The 22,446-nt window shown below is 39.2% G+C and overlaps 1 protein-coding gene across 11 annotated transcripts in view; it reads left to right on the top strand.

The window, feature by feature from the left end:
- Positions 1–22,446, top strand: part of LOC126088583 (titin) — a 1,213,778-nt gene that overhangs the window by 1,108,684 nt on the left and 82,648 nt on the right. For all 11 annotated transcript variants that reach the window (XR_007519972.1, XR_007519973.1, XR_007519977.1 and 8 more), the window contains exon 14: positions 754–897. Coding sequence is in view for 5 of the 11 variants with exons in the window: in XM_049906783.1 (XP_049762740.1) it covers positions 754–897 (144 nt within the window). In the remaining 6 variants the exon portion in view is untranslated. The remainder of the gene's footprint in view (positions 1–753; positions 898–22,446) is intronic.

Below are 22,446 nucleotides of genomic sequence, written 5' to 3'. Positions count from 1 at the left end.
TTCCATAGCAGAAGTAGTGCTGAACTCCAGGCAGGCATGTAGGAAAGTCAGTATCCAGGTGGAATGTCCTGTCTCTCCCTTGCCCCCTTCTACTTCTTTCTTCTTTTTTTGGTGCTGTCAGCTCCGGCCAGGCCTGATGTGACTTTAGTGCATTTTGTTCTCCATGCTGTGACATGGTGGGGAAGGTTTGAAAGTGACCATATCATTGTCATCATTCAGATGTAGTTTAACAAAGAGCAGGTGACTGCAAAATGAGCAAGCAGTCAATTGCATAAGTTATTCCTTTAATTACATTTAAAGAAAATAGGCAGTTGTGTCCCCTGTATAGCCGGCCGGAGTGGCCGGGCGGTTAAAGGCGCTACAGTCTGGAACCGCACGGCCGCTACAGTCGCAGGTTCGAATCCTGCCTCGGGTATGGATGTGTGTGATGTCCTTAGGTTAGTTAGGTTTAAGTAGTTCTAAGTTCTAGGGGACTTATGACCACAGCAGTTGAGTCCCATAGTGCTCAGAGCCATTTGAACCATTTTTGTCCCCTGTATAGTACTGCAACTTAACAAGAAATATTGAGGACATAAAATATTTTCAATGTGTCTGTAAGCACATCCAATGTCATATGGGGAAGGATATGTTGTGTGTTGATGAACAACTATTACAGTTACATCCTAATATTTTACAGTATTTTATTACTTGTTCACATGTTTAAATTTATAATAATATTATTCTCTAATACTTTTGTGGAAATATTTGTTACAGGACATGCTGTGACATGGTGGGGAAGGTTTGAAAGTGACCATATCATTGTCATCATTGCAGTCATTGTTGGTGCTATATTAATGGTGATCATCGTTTGTGTCATCATTATCATTATCTGTAGAAGAAAGAGAGCTGATGATAAATGTAAGTGTGATGGGAATGCGTTTTAAAGAACTGCATGTTTATTAATGAAATTTTATTCATTTGTGTGCAAAGACAGCCTGACTCATAATATGCACTATGCATGGCTGTGTTAATTATTTAGAATTTTTGATATGATGGTTAATAAAGTAACAAGATAATCATTTTCACTGATAGTACTCATAAGGGGGAGAAATACATTTGTATGCACTTATTTGCTTCTTCTTTAAACTTAAAATGATGTAAGGTAAGCATATATTTAGGACCCTTTTAAGGTTCTCTAATGCCAGTAACATTAATGATGAGAAATTTCCAGATTCAGTACATTTACTCTCTCTCTCTCTCTCTCTCTCTCTCTCTCTCTCTCTCTCTCTCTCTCTCACACACACACACACACACACACACACACACTCACACTCACACTCACACACACACACACACACACACACACACACACACACACACCAATGAAAGATGTATACATATTATGACATGTAAATTTTTAGTGTTTATTCTTACGGGAAACATTTTATATTGTGAACATGGATGATTTTTCAGTTATTTGAGGTCATCAGAAAAAATTCTTCATTCGTTCCTTATATTCCATGGATCATCTCGTGAAAGCATACTGTCATGGATGTGGAACAAGTTTTGGTATATGTTAATAGGCCTCAAAAAACTAATTTTGTGGCTTACATTGATAATTGACTATCATCAAACTACTATATTCTGTTTGCATTGACACAGTTTAGAAATTGATAAAATTATAAGAGTAGCTGTTATAGCTATTACTTTCAAAGAAAAATGCTGCTTTCTCAGTTCTTAAAAAACAATTGTTATCTACACCAAGGCTTGTTTAACAGTAAAGACTACAATGTTAATTCTCAAAGAAAAAGGGTTATGCACATTTTCTCCAATTGGAGGCATGCTTGCGACAGATATATACAGTTTTTTTGGGATAAAGTGTAGCACTGTAGCATAGTACTGTTTTCTCTTACATAATGAGAGCCAGCCTGAAAGTCTTTTAAATATTTTTCTGTGCTCACAAAGACAGGTATTGGTATAGTTTCTCAGCTAATTCACATCATCCATTAAAGACATGCAGAGCATAGTAGTGCACCACATAAGAATGTGAGGTCTCCATTCTAGTCCAATTAGATTACACTCTTTTGTCACAAATATTCATGGTAACACTAAGATTTACATATTTTACTCATTTTTTGTTTCATATTACTATCATTTGTATAACAAGTGTAGTATCATTTGAGATAACGTATCTCTATAGCTTTTATATACTATAAAATGTCAACTTCTCAGAGAAAGGAACAAAGGAAAATGGAAGACAAAATCAGTAAATTGAAACTATTACTGTGGAATGAGGGAAAGACAACCACTTACCTGTAGAAGACTGGTGTGTGGTATACAGAAAAATATGATAAAAAACAGATAACACCTGCTTTTGAGCTCTTGCTCTTTTTGTAGTAAGAGTACATACATTCGCAGGCATTTGAATTTGGGTGTCTGTGTGGTTGTGTGTGTGAATGTGTACTCTTTAGAAAAAGCAAAAAAACTCAAAAAGCTAGTGTTTACTGTTTCTGTGTGTCATGTACCAGTACTCTGTAGGTAAGTGGTTGCCTTTCCCTTATTTTTTGTATTTTTCCATCCAGGTATTTCCATTGATGTTAAATATTATTGTAAAAATTGCATGTTGATGTTGTGTAAGACAGAAAAACATCTCCTTCATATTTCACAAGAAAAGGAGCAGCTTCTTAGTGCTTACAGATACATTAAGCTGAGCTGTTACCTCGAGTGATAAAGACTTTAGAGAAAATTCTCCTTGTCCTGTCTGTACAGCTTTCTTATTTCTCATCTTCTCTTTTCCTACTAATGGAGATTCTGTTTAGAGTGTTGATAAATCTCGCTATGTAGTGTTCGTTTTTCCTCAGATTTACATCTGTTAGCCTTCCTCCATTTGCTGATTCAACAATTGTAGCAGACTCATGTATATTTGTTTCGTGTAGTGTTAAAGTAAATAGATGAATTTCATGATGTAATAAAATGTTTTATTGAAATTTTGATACTTTGTTCAAATACAATACATAAGGCTGTTGCAACAGTATGAACTGTGGAGATCTAATGTTATAATGAGTCCAGTAACTTTAATTTTGAAAATGGAAAGATGGAAAATGAAGTTTTAATGACACATCAGTGACAGGATCATTAGAGACAATAGCACAGTCACAAACTGTTGAAGAATGAAGAAGGACATCAGCTGTATAATTTTCAAAGGAACCATCCCAGTATTTGTCATAAGAGATGGAAATGGAGGTGGTGTATTTGTCACAGTAAACAAGAAATAGAAGCTGCATGTGGGATCATTTGGGCAAGACTCACTACCAAGGGTGGGGTGATAACTGAATCTTTCTGTCACCCACCTTACTCTTCTCCTGATGTAATCAAAAACTTTAGAGGAAACCTCAGTTCACTTATATGTAAGTTCCCCGATCACACTGTAATCATCAGTGGGTACTTCAATCATGCAACAATTAATTGGGGAAATTAGTTTTATATAAGACATCCTGTGAAACATTACAGTGCCGTATTGGAAAACTACCTGGAACAGATAGTTAGGAACTCCACTCATGATGAAAATACATTGAATCTGATGGCAACAAATAGACCTGACGTCTTTGAGGACATCCACATCTACACTGCTATCAGCGACCACAATGCGGTCATAGCAACAATGATTACCAAATTGCAAAGGACATCTAAAACAAGTGGAATATATATATGTTCAGTAAACTAGATAAAAAAGTCAGTAGTGCCATATCTTAATGTGGAACTTGAAACTTTCAGCACAGGGCAGGAACATGAAAAGGAAAGAATAGTTGACCATGCACTGAATAGATACGTACGCAGTAGAACAGTTCATAATGGAAAGAAATCTTCATGGTATACAGTAAGTGTAAAGAAACTTCTAAAGAAACAGAGATTACTGAATAAAAGGTGTAAAATGAAGTGTAGTGCTATATTGAGACAGATGCTGAATGAAATGCATTTGGCTGTCTAGAGGACAATGCGTGATGCCTCCAATGATTACCATAGCAGCATATTGTCAAGCGATCTGTCACAGAACCCAAAGAAATTCTGGTCATATGTAAAAGCGGTTAGGGGCACCAAAGTTAGTGTCTAGTCCCTAGCAAATGAGAGAGGGACTGAAACTGAGTAGTAAAGCAAAAGTTGAAATGGTTAACTCAATTTTCAAATGTTCATTTACAAAGAAAAACCCAGGATAATTGCCCCAATTTAATCCTCGTATTGCTGAAAATATGAATGAAATAAGTCTTATTATCAGTGGTGTTGAGAAACAGCTGAAATTGTTAAAATTAAACAAAACTCCAGGGCCCAATGGAATTCCTACCAGATTCTGTACTGAATTTGTGGCTGAGTTAGCCCCTCTTCTTACTATAATCTATCATAGATCCCTCAAACAAAGTTCTTGGAAAAAAAGTGAAGTTCACAACCTTCTGCAAGAAGGGTTGTAGAAGTGATCCACAAAACTACTATCCAATATCTTTGACATCAATTATTTACAGAGTCTTAGAACTTACCCTGAGCTCCAACATAATAATGCCAACCAGCATGGATTCTGAAAACACTGATCATATGAAACCCGACTCGCACTTTTCTCACATGGGATACTGAAAGCTTTGGATGAAGGCAGTAAGGTAGAAGAGGTATTTCTTGATTTCCAAAATGAGTTTGACTCAGTACCACAGAAACACTACTGTTATTTACTGGATTTACTGCAGGACTCAGCATATCATCATCTCCAGAAGGGTCTGACTGATGCAGCACAATGGAAGACATCAACGCTCCTAAAATTGATCCAGTTTTTTGAACATCTCAAAAATAGTTTGAGTACAAGTGCCAGCTTCACCGCAACTTTATGGGCTGCCTACGATCCATAAGAAAAGGGTTCATATTTGCCTCATTGTGAGCAATATTGGAACCTTAACATATTACCTGGCAAAACATCTGGCTTCTCTTCTGAGCCCACTGGTAGGAAAATGTGAACATCACATACAAAACTCAGAAGATTTTATACAATGCCTGAAGAATTTGTGTCTCAAACCAGCTGACACATTAGTGAGTTTCAATGTGCTCTCTTTGTTCACACGAGTACCTTTGGTGGATTCATTGTAACTTACAGGAACTACGTTGGAGGAGGACAGCTTACGTCTACTTCAAACATGTGCTTACTTCAACTTACTTTTTATTTAAGGAACAATATTTTGAGCACACTAACAGTGTTGCTATGGGTACCCTTTTGTCTCCCATAGTAGCTAATCTTTTATGGAAGACTTTGAGAAAAAAGCACTTCAGTCAGTGATGTTGAAACCTGAATGTTTCTGGAGATATGTGGATGACACTTTTGTAGTTTGGCCATACAGAGCAGCAATGCTTCCTGCATTTCTGGTACACCAGAACTTGCTCCATCCCAACATTTTCTTCACCATGGAAGTGCAGAGAAATGGAGATCTCCCATTCCTAGATGTCTTGGTCGCCAGAAAAGAAGATGGTTTCGTAAACTGACTCACACTGACCTATATCTACAAGTGAGCTGCCATCATCCATCTCAGCACAGTGATGTCATTCATAGAGCTAGAATTACCTGAGATCCAGGGAGCTTATCAGCAGAGCTTATCCACCTTCGCTTTGTGTTTGTACAAAACAGGTTCTCTGATAAATAGATCCATAATGCATTTAAACAAAGCTCAAGAACAGCCAGAAGAAATGGAGAACTCCATGAGGGTGGTTTTTCTACCATAGGTTGGTGGCATATTCATTAAGTTTGGCTGGCTGTTCAAAAAACATCAAATAAAATGTGTTTTCTGCCCTCCAGTGTGAGTGCAAACTATGATGGGATCTGTTAAAGACATCCTAAGTCTAAGGGGACCAGGGATATATAAAATCCCATGCAAGAATGGGAAATCATACATTGGCCAGACATGTCATACTGTTAAGGATAGATGCAGTGAACATAGACCAGACTGGATCAGCCGGAAAAGTCTGATGTGGCTGAACACTGTCTTGACAAGGGATACAGCATGAATTATGGGAAGTCAAAAATCATTTTGTCCACTTCCACATACTGAGTCTCCAGCATTAAAGAAGCCGTCAAAATATCTATAAGTAATGACCTGATCCCTCCTCCCATGAACCGTGGATCTTGCCATTGGTGGGGTAGCTTGCATGCCTCAGCAATGAAGATAGCCGTACCGTAGGTGCAACCACAGGGGAGGGATATGTGTTGAGAGGCCAGACAAATGTTTGATTCCTGAAGAGGGGCGACAGTCTTTTCAGTAGTTGCAGAGGCAACAATCTGGATGATTGACTGCTCTGGCCTTGTAACATTAACCAAAACAACCTTGCTGTGCTGGTACTGTGAATGGCTGAAAGCAAGGGGAAACTACAGCTGTAATTTTTCCCGAGGTCTTGCAGCTTTACTGTATGGTTAAATGATGATTGCGTCCTCTTGAGTAAAATATTCAGGAGGTAAAATAGTCCCCCATTTGGATCTCCGGGTGAGGACTACTTAGGAGGACGTTGTTATCAGGAGAAAGAAAACTGGCGTTCTACAGATCGGAAAATGGAATGCCCGATCCCTTAAATGGGCAGGTAGGTTAGAGAATTTAGAAAAGGAAATGGATATGTTAAAGCTATATATAGCGGGAATTAGTGAAATTCGGTGGCAGGATGAACAATACTTCTGGCCAGGTGAATACAGGGTTATGAATACAAAATCAAATAGGGGTAATGCAGGAGTAGATTTAATAATTAATAAAAAAAATTAGGAGTGCAGGTAAGCTGCTATGAACAGCGTAGTGAGCACATTATTGTAGCAAAGATAGACACGAAGCCCATGCCTACCACAGTAGGACAAGTTTATATGCTAACTAGCTCCTCAGAAGATGAAGATATTGAAGAAATGTATGACGAGACAAAAGAAATTTTACAGATAGTTAAAGAAGATGAATAGTCATGGGGGACTGGAATTTGATAGTAGGAAAAGGAAGAGAAGGAAAAATAATAGGTGAATATGGAATGGAGGTACGGAATGAAAGAGGAAACCACCTGGTAGAATTTTGCACAGAGCATAACTTAATCATAGCTAATGCTTGGTTTAAGAATCATGAAAGAAGGTTGTATACATGGAAGAGGCCTGCAGACACTGGATGGTTTCAGATAGATTATATAATGGTAAGACAGAGATTTAGTAACCATGTTTTAAATTGTGAAGAAATTCCCAGGGGCAGATGTGGACTGGGACCACAATCTATTGGTTATGAACTGTAGATTAAAACTGAAGAAACTGCCAAAAGGCGGGAATTTGAGGAGATTGGTCCTGGATAAACTGAAAGAATCGGAGGTTGTAGAGGATTTCAGGCATTAGAGAATGATGGCAAAGAAATACAGTACAAGAAGAATTGGTAGCTTGTAGAGATGAAATAGTGAAGGCAGCAGAGGATCAAGTAGGTAAAAAGATGTGGGCTAGTAGAAATCCTTGTGTAACAGAAGAGATATTGAATTTAATTGATGAAAGGAGAAAATATAAAAAATGCAGTAAATGAAGCAGGCAAAAAAGAATACAAACATCTCAAAAATGAGATCGATAATGCTTGAAGAGTTTGACAGAGCACTGAAAGACCTAAGTCGAAACAAGGCCTCGGGAGAGGACAACATTCCATTAGAATTACTAGTAGCCTTGGGAGATCCAGCACTGACAAAACTCTTGGCTGTAAAATACTAACACGAATTCTTTACAGATGAATGGAAAAACCGGTAGAAGCTGACCTTGGGGAAGATCACTTTGGATTTCATAGAAATGTTGAAACACACGAGACAACACTGACCCTACGACTTATCGTATAAGAAAGATTAAGGAAAGGCAAACCTATGTTTCTAGCATTTGTAGACTTGAAGAAAGATTTTGACAATGTTGACTGGAATACTGTCTTTCAAATTCTGAAAGTGGCAGGAGTAAAATGCAGGGAGCAAAAGGCTGTTTACAATTTGTACAGAAACCAGATGGCAGTTATAAGAGTCGAGGGGCAAGAAATGGAAGCAGTGGTTGAGAAGGGAGTGAGACAGGGTTGTAGCCTACCTCCGATGTTATTTAATCTGTATATTGAGTAAAAAAAAAAGAAACATTTGGAGTAGGAATTAAAATCCATGGAGAAGAAATAAAAACTTCGAGGTTTGCCAATGACATTGTAATTCTGTCAGAGACAGCAAAGGACCTGGAAGATCGGTTGAACAGAATGGTCAGTGCCTTGAAAGGAGGATATAAGATGAACATGAACAAGGATAATGGAATGTAGTCAAATTAAATCAGGTGATGCTGAGGGAATTAGATTAGGAAATGAGGCACTTAAAGTAGTAGATGAGTTTTGCTATTTGGAGGACAAAATACCTGATTATGGTGAAAGTAGAGAGGATATAACATATAGACTGGCTATGGCAAGGAAAGAGTTTCTGAAGATGAGAAATTTGTTATTATTGAATATAGATTTAAGTGTCAGGAAGTCACTTCTGAAAGTATTTGTGTGGAATGTAGCCTTGTATGGAAGTTAAACATGGATGATAAATAGTTTAGACAAAAAGAGAATAGAAGCTTTTGAAATGTGGTGCTGCAGATGAATGCTGAAGACTAGATGGGTAGATCACATAACTAATGAGGAGATACTGAATAGAATTGGGGAGAAGAGGAATTTGTGGCACAACTCGACTAGAAAAAGGGATCTGTTGGTAGGACACGTTCTGATGCATCAAGGGATTATCAATTTAGTATTGGAGGCAAGTGTGTAGGATAAAAATTGTAGAGGGAGACCAAGAGATGAATACACTAAGCAGATTCAGAAGGATGTAGGTTGCAGTAATTACTCAGAGATGAAGAAGCTTGCACAGGATAGAGTAGCATGGAGAGCTGCATCAAACCAGTCTCTGGACTGAAGACCACAACAACAATAACAATGACCTTATCAATAGAGACACGGGATTTCAACTCAACAAGGCATTGGAACCAGCATTGACAGTACTAGGGCATCATCAGCTGCAGATGAATGAATATGAGCCAACACAGATGGAGAATCATAGCACGCACAGTTAAACTGGGTGCCAACACACTGCCTGAGTGTGCACTGGGCCACTATTTGTGGCTGCGCTTTTCCCACATCGATAGTGCGAAGACTGTGGCCCATTTCTCTGGCAGGGGGCACAGGATGTTTCTGTAATCTATAATTCTTCTACAGTGATGTTATAGCCCCACCCTTTGGCAGTTTTCTAATGAGTCAGCATATTTGTTGGTGAACCATTGCAGCAACATGTCAGTAAGCACCTGATGATGACAAGCAGCTGTCTCATTGAAATATTGTTCTGCTTCTGCAACATTATTCGAATCAATGTTAGTGAACCAATGAAGCAGTTACTACATGAGGAAAGTCTCAAACAGCAGAAATAGTTGCCCCAGTCTACATACGAGGATAGACATGAATACAGTAAATGATATGTGAGAGATAATTGGCTAATGTCCATAATTCAAATGGGAGGTAAACATTGTGTAGATGACTGGGTGAAATGGAAAAAAAAAAACAAGCTGAGTTAGTTTAGGAAAGCCAGGGGAGGGAGTGAAAATATAAAAGTATACTGGAGAAGTGGCTGATGGGTATTGGTAGAAGGCAGAGAATGATAATATACGACACATTTTGGAAATGGGAGGAAGGAATGCTTTGAAAAGAGTTTTAAAGCTGCAAAGGAAGATGCTGGCAAAAATTAAGATGAAGTGTTATATTAATATTGTATTTAACCCTTCATCAAAATTAGACTTGTTGTCATCTAATTTTAACGAAGGCCTTACTGGCCAAAAGCTATATTTGTTACAGTCTTTTTGTTGTGCCTATCAGTGACTCAGCATTTCCGCTAAATGGTGAATAGCTACTTTACTTTTCACAGTATTGTAAACTTCAACAGTTTGTCATATTCATGCAGAAACATTTAATGCTGTGGCGCACATTAGCAATATTACAAGCGAACAAAATTGGGTGGATCCCATCTTGTGCCACTAGAGAGGAACTTGATTCTAAAATCAGTGCACATTTCAGACATCACATTTTTTCTTTCATTGGTAATAATTGTTTCTGTGATCATGAAATGTTGTCTGACCAATTTCATTCACTAGTAATATCACTAATGTGCACCATGGCACTCAATAAGTCTGCATGAAAAGGACAAATTGTTGAAATTGTAGTTGACAACCATAAATGGTATGTATAAGATTCAAAAACATACATTTTGATCTTATATTTCAAACAATGGAAAATCCAGGATGGAATAATGACAATATTATGAAAAGAATAGATTGCTGCACAGCATATAGCAGAGATGCTGAGTCAAAGATGTGCATAACAAAAAGAATGTCAAACAACTAAGCTTTTGGCCAAAAAGCCCTTCGTTGGAATTGGACAGCATATACATGCACACACTCATGCAAATGCAGCTCTCTCTCTCTCTCTCTCTCTCTCTCTCTCTCTCTCACACACACACACACACACACACACACACACACACACACACACACACACGACCAACACCTTCAGCCTATTACCCACAACCTACCCTCCTATATAAAAGATACCACCCATTTCCTCCACCAACCCTCTACAGTTCCTGTCAGTTTGCCATGTGGTGCCCTGCTAATCACTACTGATGCAACCTCCCTTTACACTAGCATCCCAAAGGCCCTTGGCCTTGCTGCTCTTGAACACACCTTTCCCAATGCCCTAACAATTCCAAATCTACAACCTCCTTCCTAGTCACCATGACCAACTATATCCTCACCACAATTACTTCTCCTTTGAAGGCATCATCTACAGACAAATCCGGGATATGGGAATGGACACCTCCAAGGCACCATCCTATGCCAACCTATTCATGGGCCATCTAGAGGAAACCTTTCTAGCCACCAAGAATCCCAAACCCCTCACCTGGCCAGATTGGTTGATGACATCTTCGTGATCTGGGATCAAGGGTGAGAACATACTATCCGCATTAATCTGGCAAGCTACCTTCCTTCATACTGATCTCCCCACAAAGATGAGTACATCAGTCCACATCAAACCTACCAGCCACTAGCAGTACCTCTACTTCAACAGCTGCCACCTATTCCACGCCACAAAGTTCCTTCTGTACAGCCTAGTGACTGGTGGCCATCATATCTGTAGTGATGGAGAGTCCCTCTCCAAATACACCATGGGTTTCACTGAGGCCTTCAAAAGCCATAAACACCCTCCCAACCTTGTACAGTAACAGATTTCCCATGCCTTATCTCTCCAGTCATCCCTCATCACCCAAAGTACCACTGTCTGGCCACAGAGGAGCATTACTCTCATGACTTAGTACTACCCAGGAATTGAGCAACTGAATCACATTCTCTGTCAGGGTTTCGACTACCTCTTGTAGTGCCATGAAATGAGGAATGTCCTACCCACTATCCTTACCACCCCTCCCACAGTGGTATTCCAATGTCCACCAAACCTATACAATATCCTCATCAATCCATACACAACTACTGCTCCCAGCCCCTTGCTTCGTGACACATACCCATGTAATAGACCTAGATGCAAGACGTGTCCCATTCATCCCACCACCACATACTCCAGTCTGCTCACCTATCCCATCATATACAGGGCTACCTGTAAAACCACTCATTTGGTCTGCAAGCTAAGCTACAACCACTGTGCTGTGTTCTATGCATTCATGACAGCCAACTTGCATCTGTCTGCATGAATGGCCAGGGACAAACTGTGGCCAAGAAACAGCTGGACCACCCAGTTGCCGTGCACACTGCCCAACACAACATTAATAATTTTAATGACTGCATCACAGTATGTTCCATCTGGATCTTTGCAACCTACACCAGCTTTTCGGAATTGCACAGGTGGGAACTCACACTGCAACATATCCAACATTCTCATAACCATCCTGGCCTCGGCCTCTGTTAGTCATTGCCATATACCCATCTATCTTCTTCCCTGTTCCCACTCCAGTACTACACAGTCCTCTATTCCACCGATGCATCCACAGTCAATTTACTTCACTCTTTTTGTGCTGGCCGCCCCCCCCCCCCTCCGCCCCCAATCCCTGTATGCTCCTATAAGGAGCATTTTATCATCCCCCACCCTACCCTTCTATCTCTCCCCCCCACCCCTTCCCTACCCCAGCCTCCTCCTTACTCTCACCAGTCATGTTGCTTCTCCTCTCATACACTGCTACTCACAAAGCCTTTTTGGCCGAAAAGCTTACTTGTTTGACAGTCTTATTGTTGTGCCTGTCTGAAACTCAGAATCTTCGCTATATGATGAGTAGCAGTCTATCCTTTTCTTAATCTCATACTTGTAATTTTCAGTGTGGACTCTCAGTATCTTTTTCTGTAATATATATATCCAAATGCCTTCTGTTTGCTACAAAACCTGCATTTAATAAAGATACAGATGAATGTTTTATTCTTAGATATGAATTTTTGAAATTGCAATTGTGTATTCCACCTTATGGTCTCTTAGTGCAAATCTACCTTTCCTTCTCACTACAGCACTTATTAATGATTTATTACTTCATTTCTTGTTTTCTAGATGCTGGTTTCTACATTTCTCTCCTTACTCTTTACACTCTCTGTCTTTCCTTCAACACATTTACGGTTGTTGCCTTGTTGACCTTCTTTACCTTTATTTGTTCCTTGGCAACTAACTTAATTACTCCCTAGTAGCTTCTGCTTGCTGTATCTTATTGTTCTGTTCACAAATTTAGTCTCCCCTGCAGTTACTTCACTGGATGCCTCTCCTCCCAGTCTTTATTGATTATTCAGGGAATGGTTCATATAACTTTCATTTTTTCTTTTGTTATTCACATGATTATAGGAAGTTTATTATTGACTCTAAGATCATGTATTCATAATATATTGATATTCTCTTTGTCATTTTGTTTACCTCTTACTAGGAGCAATACTTTGAAATTGTGCATTTGTCATACTTATCTCACTTCTAGCAACATTCTCTGATACCTCGTCATAATTCATTTCCAGTATTCTTGTGTGAGTATATCTGAAAGGCAGGTTCTCCCTTCTGGCAAACTGAATTCTTCTATGTTTTTGGTATCTATTAATGACTGGTTCTGCAGATCAGTGCACAGACATCATCTGACACTGTAGTTCATATAATGTTTTTACATCTTAATAATACTAACTAAAAACTCCACTAATTAGGTCATTTGAAAAATGGTTACCACAGCTGAAAGAGAGGTTGTAAAATTTCCACATTTGTTTTGTTTTCAAGACTTTCACAGCATTTTTTTCTCTGCTTTGTAACTATGTACCACATTTTAACTTTTTTGTCACTTTTTCATCTGTGACAAGTTGTTGATGATGTCAAAGTGTAAATGTGTGAGATATATTTACAAAACAAAGTAAAAAGTTGTTAAAAAATAGACAACAAATGTTCTTACAAGGTCACTACTGCTTTTCATGCTTATTCTAATTGTGTTAAATGACCTAATAGATGATAAAACAATTTAAAGTCCAGGATGCAATAACAACAACATGAAAAGGATAGACTCACCACATAGTGGATGTGCTGAGTTACAGACAGGCCCAATGAAAAGGACTGATAAATATTTCAGCTTTCAGACAAAGAAGTCCTTATTTCAAAATAGCAAATACACTTGCATTCACACAAGCACAACACAAACACTTGTGGCCACTGTCCCTAGGCACTGGAGCCCGATTATGGACTCTGTCAACGCATTTTAATTTGTGCTTAATATAATTGTACTCTCTTTTGTTCAGCACATATTTTGTTGTGTTGATGAAGTTGTCCATAACATTTTTTCATTGTTTATTTATTTATTTATTTATTTTTGCCATGGCAAAGTGTTACATTTGAAATGAATATCATACATATATCGAACTGTGATACTTTCTGCTCCATTATCTATAAGTGGGAAATTTTGGAGTTGAAGTAGAATAGACAACTATTAAAATATATTGGTTATCAAAGGAGCTCTCTAAAATACTGCTTGATAGAGAACAGAAAAGAAAGAAGTCAGAGGATATAATCTCCTAATCAACCTCTTAAGTACCTACTTTTATAATGTTATTAGTGTGCCTTATCATGCTCCAGAAGCATCAGATTAGCCTTCATGGACGTTTATCTTCAGTTACAGCTGTAAGGCATCTGGCTTGGTTGTCAGTCATGTAAGACTTCTTTATAAAATGGCTTGTAACATACTACAGACTGCCTTTCACAATGCATCACAACAAGAAAACAGTGGGTACTTTGGAGTCCACAAGAAAGATAGTTCAAATCACTGACCACTTTCCACCTGATCCTTGACCCCTATTAACTTCCTATGAGGTTTCAAGTTACGTTTGTCAGTTTCCTTTGTCAGTCAGTCAGCAACATTCTTCTCACTTGTAGTGTATTCCAAACTTATGTTATTGGTTTCTGCCTCCTATTCCAAAAAGAAACTCCTCATATCCATGTGCTTGATTCTTTCCAAAGCCTCGAAATTTTAGCAGGTTTCATCATGTCTTGATTATTGATTAAAATCTATATACGATTGGACAGAAAACAATCCTGACCAATCTCACTGAGAGAATTGTTCATCCACTTAGCGTCTTTTACAGATTCACTCAGTGCAACAAACTCTAATTCAGTGGTACTTAGTGGAACATTATGTTGTTCTTTTTGTGCTCCAACTAATGGTAGCTCTCCTAAAAACAAGTGAGTGCATCATTTATTGCACCTCACAAATAACATAGTGTGTGTTTGACAGCACACAAGTGCTCCTCACTTGAATTGTTGCTGAATTGGCTTATGGAAGTTGCAGGATATGCTAAGTCTGGCCTTGAACCCATGGTTAGGTATAAAAGTCTTCCAGTCATGGTTCTGTATTTTGATACATTTGCTGAGTTTGTTTTCATCTGTCACATTTTTTAGCTGTAAATTCGTGATGAGAAGTGTTTTCACAGCTTTGCAGGTTTCAATTAGGAATTCTTTTAAGATGTCTCTTGAATACACTGTTTCGACCCAAATCAATATTTCATATTCTCTCATAATTGGAACTCACTGTACATGTCTTGTTACTCCAAAATCTCTTACTTCAAATTCAGTGCTTAAGATATTTTTTGTTTCCTTAATTTTATTTTTGTTGCTATACATTATATCATTCACATATGCAGTTACTACGAATTCATGCTGTAGATTATAGTAAACACACAGATCAGCTACTGATTGCAGCATCCCTTGCTTGTGCAGGAACTTGTCAAGCATTTCATTCCATCTTCTGCCAGACTGATGAAACCTGTAAGATCCATTTTACAAGTTGCTGATCCACTCGCCATTGTTCAGTTCCTCTCTATCTGGTATGTCGATGTCACAGAACTACATGGTTGTTATAAGGGGATGCATTGAGAGCCAGGGTTAACAGTTTAGTTGATGTAAAAGAACCCAAACAGGAAGTGGAGCACAGACACTGTTGATGGATTGAACAGCCCTTGTACAGTCTGCAGACCGTATGGATTTGGTGCCCTTCTTGTAATTCCAATTACGAGAATGTCTGATGTGCACAGCCTTGGGAATGAACTTAGCATAATAAGAAATCTGGCCCAAAAAGGACTGGCACTCATTCGGCTTTTCAGGCACAGACAGGTTGATGACGGCTCTGATGTACTCATCCAGATGGATGAGGCCATCTTTTCTTAGCACATGTCCCAAAAAAATACACATTTTTTTGGGGGGGGGGGGGGGGGGAGAAGCTACATTTTCTCAGTTTTCAATGAAGGCTGTTTTCCAGAAGGTGTCAGAAAACTGCCTGCAGGTTTTCTAAATGCTCCTCTGGCATGGAGCCTATGACCCAGATGTCTTCAAGGTAGTTGACACACCAGGGAGTATCCTGAATCAACTGCTTGCAATATCGTTGATAAATTCATGGTGCAGACTAAATTCCAAAAGGCAAGCGATTACACTGGTAAAGCCCAAATGCGATATTGAACATTAAGAAAGTCTAAGAAGCAGCATCCAGTGGCATTTGCAGGTATGCATCATGCAAGATGATGCATGAAAAATACTGACACCCTGATGCATGAAAAATACTGACACCCCTGACAACTTTTACCAACTCCTCTGGCCCAGGAAATGGATACCAGTTTGTGACACATTGCACATTGACACTCTATGTAAAATAGTCACAAATGTGCACAGTGCCATTTGGCTTTCAAACTACCACCAATGCAATGGCTCACTGATTCAACAAAATAGGAGAAGTGACACCAGGGCTGGACTCAGCCTTGACCTTGTTACACATGGCAAAGGCATGGGGCAGCAGTGACAAAATTTAGGTATTGCTGTTGGTATAAGGAAGACATATACCTTGAAATTTTCTTCCTGATCCGAGGTATTCTCAAACAGTAGTTGTACAATGCCATAAAGAGTCCAAATCTTGAAGAGAGGCTGATTGAGACACTAAATGTACTTGGTCAAAATGGAAGAGGCATTTAACACAAAAATATTTTGTACCAGCTGTGAATTTACCACTAACAACATAAGTTCCTGTTCCACATTCGTATAATATGCCCCTCAAAGGAATAGACTGTTTACTATAAGACACAATTCGATGTGGCCGTAGCAGCACAGGGAGTCCAAGAGCCTGTACATATCTAAGTTAATTAGGCGTACTGTCACTGCCTTGACTACCTAAAACTCAGTCAGTCACCCATCCATTACCACTATTAGCAGAATATGCTGGGGCAACCCTTGTGGAGCATTGGAGACAGCCTCTGGTTCCAGCAAAAATGTTGAGACCCTCCAATGACTGTCCCACTACTTGCCAACAGTTACAAATTGTTACCAAATGGCTTACTTTGTGGCATACCCTACGCAAAGAGTCTGTGCATTGACTGGAAAAGGTGTGGTGAGTAACACTGAGACTCAAAAAACGATGTAAGTTGGGGGTGATGCTTCAGCTGACTCATATTCCCTGAGCCCCATGTGAGCAAAGACAGGCAGCACCATGACAACACTGCTCATGAGTTGTTAATGGCGTTCACACATGGCAGCTCAGTGGAAGACAAGGCTGCTTGGCTCATTGCACAGGGCACTGGGGGCTGTTTACCATACACATCTAACTTCACCACATGCCAGTTGTCAGACAGTGCATCCTTTGCCACTGCTGTAAGTTCATTTGATTCTGCAGTCTAAGTAACTTTGGCTACAGAGGGGTCAGACAAAGCTAGTGCCCTAGTTTGATCCTACAGGCTGGATGTTAAATGGGTGGCCACATCCGTAACAGCAAGCACACATACCAGGTATCACTCTGGACACACTCTAGCTGACACTTGTGTGAGAGACCTTGCAGGTCTGCATTAACACCTCATATGAGTGCCCAGGGTGCTTGTGATACTAGTAAAACCTTAACCAGGCCACCACCACATGGGTTTGATGACCAAAATATTCCATGAGCAACTGACAAAGTTCCTTGAAGTTAAGTTTCTCAGTAGGGGACTCCAAATTCTGCACAGTTTTGTTCAGTCCTGCATTGCTGGAGAATAACAAGGGATCCTTGTCAACTGTATCCACAATATACCTTTCCTGACAGTGCAGCAAAACTTGCAGAGGTAATACTCCCACATTTCCTTAGACGTTTTGAAGCCAGCAAATGGCTTCATCAGTAGTGAACGTGAAGGTTTACTGTGGGCACCTGGCTCACCACCAGCGTGGCATGAGTACAAAACAATTCCACTTTCTGTTTGAGCAGTTTCTTCATCTGCTCCTATTGCACCTTTTATTGCTGTTCCTGGATGCGCAACTGCTCCTGCCAGCATTGAAAAAATAATGGGTCCATGACACACAATTTAACACTATGAAAAAAGAAAAGCACCACATGCATAAGAATATGCTATTTCACAACCTTTGTATCGGCACAAGTGTGACAATGCTGTGAAGAATCACTGGCATCACATAATGTAACTGAACCCTGGAAGAGGGTATGAAACTAGACATGAAATTCAATGCACTTGGGAGCAAAAATCCAACCACCATGTAGAGACAAGCACAGAGGAAAACACATTCCGATCAGTGCAAGTAATCGAAACAACTCATCAGGCAGAACCCAAAGCATGATGCAAAGCAACAAAGTGAGATTCAGGTCCGAGTATGTTGATTTTAGCATGAAGACTTTCAGGCCAGTAAGTAAACACCTGGATCAGTGGCCCTGACCATACCAAACTTGGAACATGCCTTCTGTGACAGCATTCTGCACTGTTCTGCTGTGATACCCATACCAGATCATCTACATCCATCTCTTTGTGTGCAGGTGGGGATACTAAACTTGCCAATGGAATACAAATGTCAGTGGTGATAGATCAAGTACAAACCGTCACATGCACTAACTCTGGAATTGAGTGATTCATCTCTTAATGCATTAAAGTGTCCAGGCAGTCTTATGATGGGTGCTCTTTTTGTTACATATGTCAAATTAAAACTTTGTGATGGGCTGGGATTTGAACTTGGATCCCTGCATTTCATAGGCAATGCACTTCCCAATTACACCATCTGAGCACGCCTTTCAGGCCTACTCAAAGCTTCAACTTGAAAAGGTTCCTCCCCTTTCCTTCCTAGGAAATTTTTGTAAAAAGTTAAGATTTTGAGTCTATCCCCAAAGCATGCTCAAGTAATGTAATTGGTAGTGTGCTACCTATGAAAGGCACAGATTCAAGTTTGAATTCCTATCCAGCACCCAGTTTAAACTTGTATACTCTGCAATATTTCTTTTTCCTCAGTGTTCTTCCATAACACTGCAAATTTTTCATATGATTTGGCATTCTTTAGAGTGACAGAAATACTTTCTTGTTTGCATTTCTTAACAATTTTGTGCCTGTAGATGGTGCAGATCTTTAAATCTTCTGTGTTGCCACTATTATTTTTACTTGTATTGCCATAGTAGATTGGAAATAACAGTTTTCTGTTATTTGATTCTGCTTCTTCTTCATCAGACAGATGAAATGTTCTTCAACTTTGTATTATTACAGTGAAAACTGTGTGCAAATAATCCAAATAATGAATAGTAGATGACTGATGGTAAATAATTTGTATAAGTGCTTTGTAATGATTATGAACAGAAATACTGCAAACTTACACATCAGCCTAATATAATTCAGATTCTGCACACAAAATGAGAAGCTGCAGCTGAAATTCAACATTGTTTCCTTATTGAATTGAGAATATTGCAGCAACTGATCACTGAGGCAGTTACTTGAATGTGCACCTTTAAATGTGATCATTTACCCATGCTTTTGCATGCGAGCATTCTACGCTGTCCAGATTCTCTTGGTAACAAACTTGAGTGAATTCTCTGTCTATTATTACAACAATAATTTCTTTCAAAAATGCTTTTTGTTATTGCTTCTCTCATTTTCAGCCCTACTTTTGCCACATTTTAACTTTGACCAACCCCACCATTTACCCTTGCTCATTTTACATGCTCCTGTTCAGAAAAGCTAGTCTTTGCCCTAACCAAAATACAGTCCCACATACTCTTTGCCCTAACCAAAATCCAGTCCCATATACTCTTTCTGGTATCAATCATTACAATTGGTATCCACCCAAATAGACTGGCAATGAAAATTTCTGTCTTATCTTCCACAAAAAGACTTTCATCTTTTCTCATTCCATCAGCATGTAACCCTCAACAGTCTGGTCCTATGTAATTGTATTGCTTAAATGCAGACTATAATTAAGTGCCTCTACTTCTTCCAAAATTTCTTTTATTATGTTATGAATATTTCCTGCACATCATCTCGGATAATCAGGACTATTGCCCTCTAACACATTTAACAACATTCTTAATCCCAGCAGTGGAAAGAACATCTAAAGTTGCTTCCACCTGGGAGTACCCATATCCACAAAATAACCAGAAATAACCACACACACATACTTTAAAAGAAGTCCTCATCAGTCTCACAACACTTTTGTTGACCTATCCTCCAAGTACCTGGCCCCAGCAGAAGTCATGAGTGTCTCCAAACTCAGAATTAGCCATGTTGGACTTGTCATTGATTTTCCTTTACTTGAGCCCTTGTATTTATTGGGTTCTTATCCTGGTGACACTTGCTAATCCTGCAAGAGTTCCTCAATTCCAATCTTCCTTCACTCTCTGTCCACAAATCCCTTCCCAGACAGTCAAACATTCGGATTAGGGAATGATCAATTATTCATTACCCAGTAACTAATTCAGACTTTATCATTCTTTCTGTTTACAAGTACTCCCCCACTGTATTTGTCAACCAAGATCACTTTGTGTCCGAGGATCTCCAACAGGATTCCGGCTCTTCTGATTGTAAGCTTGCCACTGCAAACCCATCTCAGAAGCCCAACATGATATTCAACAGCCTTTCAAAACATAATGCCCATCCCAAAGCATGATATCTGAATCCCTCAGCGTTCTCATATGGACAATGCGCTGGACACCCACCTTTTACCTGCTCCCAAATGCAACTTCACTGATTTCCCACAAGTCTTCCCATTGTAACTGGTTAGACTGCTCTCACAGGAAGACCCCCTGTACTGATTTACCGTCATAATCAACCAATTATCCACAATACCCTGATACACCACCAAGAAACTTATCATTTTCTTTGCAGCCTTTTCATAGTTCTTGTCCTATCACTTCTTATTTGACACTGTGTAGGCTATGTTCCTGTACACCAGCATCTTTTATGTTCATAGTCTTGCTGGAATGGAACTGTACCTTTCCGAGCAATCCCTGATGCTAAACCCATTACCTTCTTCCTAATATTTTTGATCAGTCACAGCTTGACTGTCGATGTTTACTCCTTTTATGGCAAAAAAAAAAAAAAAAAAAAAAAAAAAAAAAAAAAAAAAAAAAAAAAAAAAAAATCACAGAGCTGTAATGGGTTCTTGCATTGCACCTTCACATGCTAACATGATAATGCACTCCTTAGACTAATATTTTCTATCTATTCAGCACCTTAGGCCTTTTGACTGTTACTTATGCATTGATCACATCTTTATGATCTGGACCCTTGGCAAAGACAGCCTCTGCTGATTCCTCCAATACTGCAGCATCTACTGCAGATCTTCTTCACCTGCTCCCCCTTATCCATTCTAACTATATGTTGATTTCCATCTCTATAATGGCTTCATAAAAATGTTTGTGTCTATGTCAGACACAGCAGCCACAAACAGTACCTCTGTTTTTGACAGCTGTGATCCAAACATTGCCAGAGTCTTTGCTAACAGATAATATTTTACCCAGCTAGACCAGAAACTAATGTCCTACACTACCCCTTCCCATGAGAGCAACAAACCTGTTGCTGTTGTGAGGCAACTACCAGTCAGTACTAATATTATTGTGTGACATCACTCAAACCTTGAAAAACCACATCCTGCATCAGGGCTTCACCTACATCATTTTATGCACTGAGATGAGATGCATGCTACCCAGAATTTACCTTTGTCCATCAGAGCAGTAGTCCATTGCCCACACCACCCACACACAACCCTAGTCCATCTCTACACCACCCATGCTCTCAGTCTTTCACTCTAAGGGTTATGCACCAGTCAGTGAGCTAGGTACAATATGTTTCCCATGTATCCACCCATCATTAACTCCAACTGTAGTCCAGTCATAAGTATTTACACTCCAGTCACAGATCACAAGTATAAATTGTCACATTATACGTCAGCTGTGCTGCATTGTACACGCATATGACAACTAACCAGGTGTCTCCTCATATGAATTGTCACTGCCAAACCGTGGGAATGTGCAGATTTGATCATACAGTTGTTGCATGTATTGTCCTCTGCAATACCAGTGACTTCAACATCTATTTCAGTACCCAAGGCATTTGAATCCTCACCCTGTATAAAATATAAAATAAGAGCTCCTTTACAGCTGCTCTCTCTACATATTGTTTAAATTCTGAAGTTTTTCCACTAAAACAGTCTTCCTTGTAGTATAAGTATAAACAAAGTAAAGTCAGTACCTATGAGTTAGTTCAATTTTTTTCCACTTGTAATCTATGTCCTCAAGTATTTGCTGGCTGTATTCCAATCTCTGTCTTCCATTACAGCTTTTACTCTCTCTCTACAGCTCCCTCTAGTATCATGGAAGTTATTCTCTCATGTCTTAACAGGTGTCCTATCACCCTGCCTCTTCTTGTCAGTGTTTTCCACATATTTCTTTCTCTACTGAGTCTGCAGAGAACCTCCTCATTCCTTGCCTTATCAGTCCACTTACTTTTCAACATTCTTTAGTAGCATCACAACTCAGATGCTTCGATTCTCTTCTGTTTCAGTTTTCCCACAGTCCATGTTTCACTCCCACACAATGCTGTCCACCAAATGTACATTTTTAGAAATTTCTTCCTCAAATGAAGGCCTATGTTTGTTACTAGTAGATTTCTCTTGACCAGGAATG

This window comes from Schistocerca cancellata, chromosome 6 (genome assembly GCF_023864275.1).
Source record: "Schistocerca cancellata isolate TAMUIC-IGC-003103 chromosome 6, iqSchCanc2.1, whole genome shotgun sequence".
In the NCBI taxonomy this organism is placed as follows: Eukaryota; Metazoa; Arthropoda; class Insecta; order Orthoptera; family Acrididae; genus Schistocerca; species Schistocerca cancellata.
Note: the sequence above shows the minus strand (reverse complement) of the source record. Positions and strands in the feature narration are given on the sequence as shown.